General features: G+C 41.4%; 1 protein-coding gene across 3 annotated transcripts; it reads left to right on the top strand.

Moving 5' to 3' along the window:
* Positions 1 to 1,537: 1,537 nt before the first annotated feature.
* LOC112260004 (DNA damage-inducible transcript 4-like protein) lies at positions 1,538 to 5,026 on the top strand. Of its 3 annotated transcripts, XM_042328434.1 has the most exons (4): positions 2,118 to 2,229; positions 2,379 to 2,500; positions 3,793 to 4,302; positions 4,626 to 5,026. In XM_042328434.1, the coding sequence occupies exons 1-3, from the start codon at positions 2,222 to 2,224 to the stop codon at positions 4,281 to 4,283; spliced, it is 621 nt and encodes a 206-aa protein (XP_042184368.1). In that variant the 5' UTR covers positions 2,118 to 2,221; the 3' UTR covers positions 4,284 to 4,302; positions 4,626 to 5,026. The 3 variants fall into 3 exon arrangements, with proteins under 3 accessions (XP_024290541.1, XP_042184367.1, XP_042184368.1); XM_024434773.2 differs by lacking the exon at positions 2,118 to 2,229 and adding an exon at positions 1,538 to 1,689 and having other exon boundaries at positions 3,793 to 5,026; XM_042328433.1 differs by having other exon boundaries at positions 2,115 to 2,229; positions 3,793 to 5,026.
* The last annotated feature ends 1,953 nt before the right edge of the window (positions 5,027 to 6,979 follow it).

Here is a 6,979-nt window from a genome sequence, read left to right as displayed (position 1 = left end):
AAGGAGGTGGACAGAGCCAAGCATGCGCTAGAGATATCCTATTGGGGTGTTCTAGTATGAATCTGCATATTTCTGTTACGGAACACCTACTCTGTGAAGTGCGCATGTGCAAGAACTCAATTTGCCTTTGCGCTCCTTCTAAACAGCGTGATTTTGAAATACATTTGAAAAGGGTAAAGTCTTAAAATTAGTCCACTCTGTTCATAACAAATTCTAGTTTCGGGAACAGAACATTTTTGAGCTCAAATGTTTAATCGATGAGAAAATGTGTAGCATATCGGCAAAAATCCATCTCGTTCCATCTTCTCCCACTGCGCGCCAGTGGGCTTCTTCTCACTGCCATATTTGGTAGTGAGTGGAAATGCCAACCGGATGCTTCACATTTATACATCCAGTGAAATATCTGTCTTATTGTTCTATCTGTGCCTCTACTGTGGGGTTCTAGGGCTCTGTGCCTCTACTGTGGGACTCTGCTGCCCATGCGAAAACTGCCTTTTGGCCACTAGAGGCCTCTATCATCCTCTAGGATATTCACGCATCTCATTAAATTCTGAACAATGAAGTACAAGAAGTGTCTTTCTTTTTCCCAACGCAGTTAAGCCAAACCCACGGCCCGTTATTCAGAGGGGCGTTCTACAACTCCAAGTCCGGAAGGAAATATCACGTAGCGCAAAATGTCAGTCACTGATTAATAACATTTGCCCTTGTATTTCAAGATTTAAAAATATAATAACATTGTCGTGGACCGAGCTAGCCATTAACGTCCCTTAACGCTCAAAGACTAATTCAATGGCTGTAGCATAGCGTATTCGACTGAATGATTAGCTAATAAATATTTTTGAAATTATGAATAATAAGCATATGCTTTTACCTGATAATAGACTACTAATGATAATGTAAAAACTTCAAATACCGAGCTAGTAACGTTAAGTAGCCTAGGTTAACTTTGCTGACATTCAATTTAGGAAATTAAGCAGAGTTATCTGAGACATTTTTGCAACTCATTGAAACTCTGAAAATAAATACATGAGCAAATGTTAACAAACATAATAATAATAGGCCTGCATTATGGTAGGCAGCTAATTGTTAAATTACACTTTCCATCCTTACCTTGGAAGGTCACTGTCTCTGCACTGATCGCCTGTGACTGAGGCAACGCTAGCTACCCAATGGGAGCGTAGTAGAACGCCCCTCTGAATAACGGGGCGTGGTTTTGGCTTAACCTCGTTTGGAAAAAGAAAGATGCGTACAAGAAAGCCATACGTTTAGGACCGCTACTAGTTGAATATGGTACTTTGATTACTATAACTTTTTTAACAGAAGAATTATCTCACGTGAGTGATTGAAAAATGCAGGTAGCAACAAATTAATGTTAATTGATTATTGGTTGACGCAATTTCTTCCGTGGCCAATCATGTGCCTCGGGGCAGACGTTCTCTGAGAGCCGAAAAGCGCAAGGTGTGTTGCTTGAACGCGTGATTAACTTCAGCAATTTCCAGAACGATAAACTGATTCCGATTGGACAAAGCAGCGTGAGCTGTGAGGAGAAGAGTATAAATACCCCCAACACGTTGCTCTAGCTGTAGGCAGTGTTAATGTTTGTGGGTGGAGCCTATGTGGGGAAAGTATAATAGAGCCTTTATAAAAAAATATATATAATTTATTTTGAACAAGCATAGCTATATCAAGGTAAGCTAGTCAATTTTATTCAGTACTTGTTGAGTGTTCTGATGCTGCAAGTGAACGTTTTGCGTCATTATTAGGACTAACCAAAAATGTTATACAGAAGTTTTCGAACCATATATTTAGAGCGCATACATAAATTTACTCATATCTACTCCGATTTCAGAGCACTCTCGTCAGTGTGCCAGAGCGCAGAATAATTGAAGAATTTACCAACACTTCTGCAAAAATAGCGGAATTAAATTGTCAGCATCGCAGTTAGTCACCAACGCTCTGGATAACATGAACATCATAACCAGCTCTACTAGGGCGACTGAAATGGTCAGAGGGAGGTGTTCTCATTTGTATTGAAGTAGCTAGCCGATGTTAGTTTGGGTGCTTGACTGCGGTTGAGGTCAGAACGCTCGGGTCAGCCCTACTCCTCGGCCAGAGCGTCCACTGCGCTCGGAAGCGAAACGCTCTGAATTTACGAACGTCTAGGGAGCGCGCTCTGGCACTCCAGATTTAATTTACGAAGATCCCTAGCAACAGTAACTAGATGCAAATGTATCTATTTTGAGCATTTTATAAGCTTTGTGTTGATACATTGGCGAATGCTTACTAGCTATCAAAGTGTAGGCTATGCGAAGTTGGCTTGTGAATTATTGCTCAATTTTAATAAAATGTAACTTTTTTTTAAATATTTTTTTTTACAGTACTTTAAAAAAGGAACTGAGGGTTGTCGCCATGGTTGCTACAAGCAAACTGAAGAGTAAAAACCCGGAATTCATATCAGAATTGATTGACCGTAGATACGACCAGACTTGTATTGAAAATGGTAAGCGTTTTGAGCTCTTTCTCCAATGTATACGTTCATGTGAGCATATTGCAACTGGGGCATTTCTAAATTCTCCAATCCATTCATTCAGCGCTTGTTTACGCCAATATTTGTGCGTAGTTGCAGGGAAGAATGGAAGGGGATGGTGAAGTCAAAAGAAGTGTCATCTTTTATCATATGCTAGCCAACAGGACTCAGTTTCTTCAATTAAAGTTGTTGGCATGTATCAGTGTGCGATTTGAATGCACACTGCATAATGACTGTAGCTGTTGTACTGTAGTTACATTTTTAACTTCTATGACACATTGCAATTGAATTCACATAACTCAACTGACAATTATAAAGGTTGAGTGCAGAGAAGGTGTAATGTTGACCAGTCCATGCACCATGACTCTGGCTCAAGTCTCATTTCCTTCTCACTGACCTGAGAGGACTGGCTAGGTGAAAGCCAATAAGCATTATGGTGGTTAGGCTATCCAGTGGATTCTGGCAGTGAAGATGACATGACATTTTGGGAGGCCTTTGCACCACATGACTGTCATTGACTGACCGATTGCTATAACATGTGGTTAGCTGATAGGTCAAATGCCAATGTCTAAGCAGTGGAACACTGATAGGTCAAATGCCAATGTCTAAGCAGTGGAACACAACCTTTTTGTTGCATGTTTTTGTTTGTCTTTTCATCCTGAATATAGCCCAGGTGACTCCAATGTATGGAAATCAAATAGTGACACCATTAAAATATAATTTCCCCCTCATGAGACTGACAAATTGGTCCATATTATCAGGCTGGTGTTAGCCTACATATGATTATTGTTAACTGATTCAGCATTGTGGTTATAAATAAATGGTCAGACTCATGGGGTTTGCCCATCTCTATTTGTGCTAATCATTAGCTATATCACTGTCCCAAATTGTCAGTTATGGGAAAACAGTCTATGCCCTTTCACTTACCCAATTGAACAAACTGCTACTGTTGCACAAATATGATATAAGAACACCACTTACTCAAGAAACCATATACAAACATGGTTTCACATCCATATTGATGTATAAAGGAGAAATAAACCAGCTTACTGCTGTGCAATGTCAGTGGGAATTTTCAATCAAATTCCTCACGGTATATTATTGACTGGGTCAAATTGGCCTGTCTAATACTGGGGGTGGGGGTCCATGTCTCCCCCTTAAGCTACACGCTTGACTTTATTACATGTTCTTGCATTTGACTGAGGCCCATAGTATGCACTTTTGCGTTGTCTTTTAAACATCACTCAACTATTGTCTTCTGTCAGAGCTGGATTCCTGGGACCACTCTTTGGCTGAGCCCCACCTGAATGTGGAGGTGTCGGAGGACAGGATGTGTCAGCAGTTGGCCAAGATGTTAGAGAACTGCCTGTCACGGGCCAAGAAGACGACCATGCGTTGCTCTAAGGTGCTGGTCCCTGAGAAGCTGACTCTGAGGATAGCACGCGATGTACTGCGCCTGTCGTCGGGCGAGCCGTGCGGCCTACGCGGCTGTGTACTCTACGTGCACCTGGAGCAGGAACAGTGCTGTAAGCAGCTGGAGCGCATTGTGTACAATGCAGACGTTGTGCCCACCTTCGAGCTGACGTTGGTGTTCAAGCAGGACTGTAGTGCATGGCCCAGTCTCAGGGACTTCCTACACATTGGTGCCTGTTTCACTCCAGGCTTCAGGCATGCGCTCAAACTCAGTCCTGGCTTCCGGCTCATCAAGAAGAAGCTCTACTCATCCTTGGCTGGTACTGTGGTAGAGGAGTACTGAGAAGGGGGAATTGAGGAAGGTGGGACACCATGGTTCAGTCAGCTGTCCTTGGGGTGGCATGTACAATGCATTTCTACACTTGAATATCTGAATGTTAAGCTCACTCCTGGAGGGTCTAATTTTCTACATGTTTTTTTGTATGAATACAGTTTTTGACCGAGTAGTGTTGTAGAAAGGTTATTGTTGTCCTGTCTGTTCCAATGTCCAGGATTCTACAACTGATTACTCAAAATGGACGGACAAGTCTTGGTTACTGTAATGGATTGTCTAATGCCTAAACAAGATTAACAACTTTTTTTTTTTTTTACTTCGAACAAACTTTGTCAATCCGTTTGTTTCCAGATTTGTCCACTGCCGTGCAACAAAGTAAACCCACCTAGAGGCTATTGGAACAGGACTTGGAAAAGTTTGGGGGGGCCATAATGTTGGTGTTCAATGCTGACTTGAGGGTATGTAAGTGTTTGTTAGCGAGCCATTGACTGTTTGTCCTTGTGAACATGCTGCTCATTGATGGGCTCCAACCTTGACGGATGCCTTAAACTGCCACTTAGATTTTTCATCTAAATGTTGTTGTTTTTTCTTGCACTTGTTAGATCCTAGCTCCACAGGGGTTCTTCAGGGCTTGTTCTTTTTATACCTTTCTCAATTGATGGCTGTTTAAACTTAGGATGTTTTTGTTTTGTTGAGATTCCTGTTAAAGGCAGTGGCAATCTTGTCTTTGACAATTAAACATTTTAAACCTACCTTGAGTCACTTGTCAAGTGTTATTTAATGTGTTCGTTCTGTTCAGATGCACTACACTCCTGAAGTTGGTTGCCATTTTAAGTTTCCTAAGAAATAATGTGTAATTTTTTTCAACATTAGATGTTGGCTAATCTGTCACCAAGCCAGCTCTGCATGTTCTGGTGCCATGAATGAGACTGGGGTAGTCCTTGCTAACAAGGATGTAAACACATTTGTGCTCGATTTGAGTGAAATATGCTGTTTGAGTAGAACATTTCTGGGATCGTTCAGCTCATGAAACATGGTGCCAAAACTTTACATGTTGCATTTATATTTCTCTTCAGTATGTCCTTTTCCCCACTACAGTACTAAACCTATTGCAAAGTTATAGCAGTTGGACTGTCTTATGAAATTTCTTATTGGTGACATGTAATTTTGAGACGCATTGGGCAACATGCACCCCTAACATAATCCCAACCTACAGAACTTGGTTGGATGTAGAAACCTTGTCATCAAGATTTAAATAAACATTTTAGTGCCATGCATTGCAAAAAGTTCATTTTTCCAGTGTACTCTATAAATGAGAGCACCACCATGCATCAGGCCTTCCACTAAATGCAATGAAAGGGAGACTACTAAAAGCAATAGGGTGACACACTTGCAATGTGTCTATGGGATAATTAACCCATATACGGTAGTTGCTGGCTACGAACTATCCTTTACATGTTTGTCATGACTTTTGTATGTCCGCCATTGGCTAGTGATTGCTTGGATGAGTGACTCCATTAGTTTACTGAATGTTACACTAAGTGTCCAGTGTTTATAAGGAACAGGTCGTTAAATGTGTGATTTCCCTCATGAGTCAGGAATCATCAGCTGTAAGTATCTACATGAGCCCACATCGTACAGAACCAGGCACTCCCAGGCCACTACAGTGGTGCAAACATCTCATCAAAGATTTTTCTAGATGGGACTTCAGCTATCAGGTCCAAATCCTGTACATACAGTTGAAGTTGGAAGTTTACATACACCCTAGCCAAATGCATTTAAACTCAGCTTTTCACAATTCCTGACATTTAATCCTCGTAAAATTCCCTGTCTTCGGTCAGTTATAACTATTTTAAGAATGTGAAATGTCAGAATAATAGAGCTCGAATTTGGCTTTTATTTCTTTCATCACATTCCCAGTGGGTCAGAAGTTTACATACACTCAATATTAGATAGCATTACCTTTTAAATTGTTTAACTTGGGTCAAACGTTTCAGGTAGCCTTCCACAAGCTTCCCACAATAAGTTGGGTGAATTTTGGCCCATTCCTTCTGACAGAGCTAGTTTAACTGGGTCAAGTTTGTTGGCCTCCTTGCTCGCACACGCTTTTTCAGTTCCGACCACACATTTTCTATGGGATTGAGTTCAAGGCTTTGTGATGGCCACTCCAATACCTTGACATTGTTGTCTTTAAGCCATTTCGCCACAGCTTTGGAAGTATGCTTTGGATCATTGTCCATTTGGAAGACCCATTTGCGACCAAGCTTTAACTTCCTGACTGATGTTGCTTCAAAATATCCACATTTTCCTTCCTCGTGATACCATTTATTTTGTGAAGTGCACCAGTCCCTCCTGCAGCAAAGCATCCCCACAACATGATGCTGCCACCCCGTACTTCAAGGTTGGGATGGTGTTCTTTGGCTTGCAAGCGTCCCCCTTTTCCCTCCAAACATAACAATGGTCATTATGGCCAAACAGTTCTATTTTTTGTTTCATCAGACCAGAGGACATTTCTCCAAAAAGTACGATCTTTGTCCCCATGTACAGTTGTCTGGCTTTTTTATGGCGGTTTTAGAGCAGTGGCGTCTTCCTTGCTGAGCGGTCTTTCAGGTTATGTTGATGTAGAACTCGTTTTACTGTGAATATAGATACTTTTGCACCTATTTCCTCCAGCATCTTCACAAGATCCTTTGCTGTTCTAGGAT

The sequence above is a fragment of the Oncorhynchus tshawytscha genome, linkage group LG10, assembly GCF_018296145.1.
Source record: "Oncorhynchus tshawytscha isolate Ot180627B linkage group LG10, Otsh_v2.0, whole genome shotgun sequence".
NCBI lineage: Eukaryota > Metazoa > Chordata > Actinopteri > Salmoniformes > Salmonidae > Oncorhynchus > Oncorhynchus tshawytscha.
This window is presented reverse-complemented; position numbering and strand designations above follow the sequence as displayed.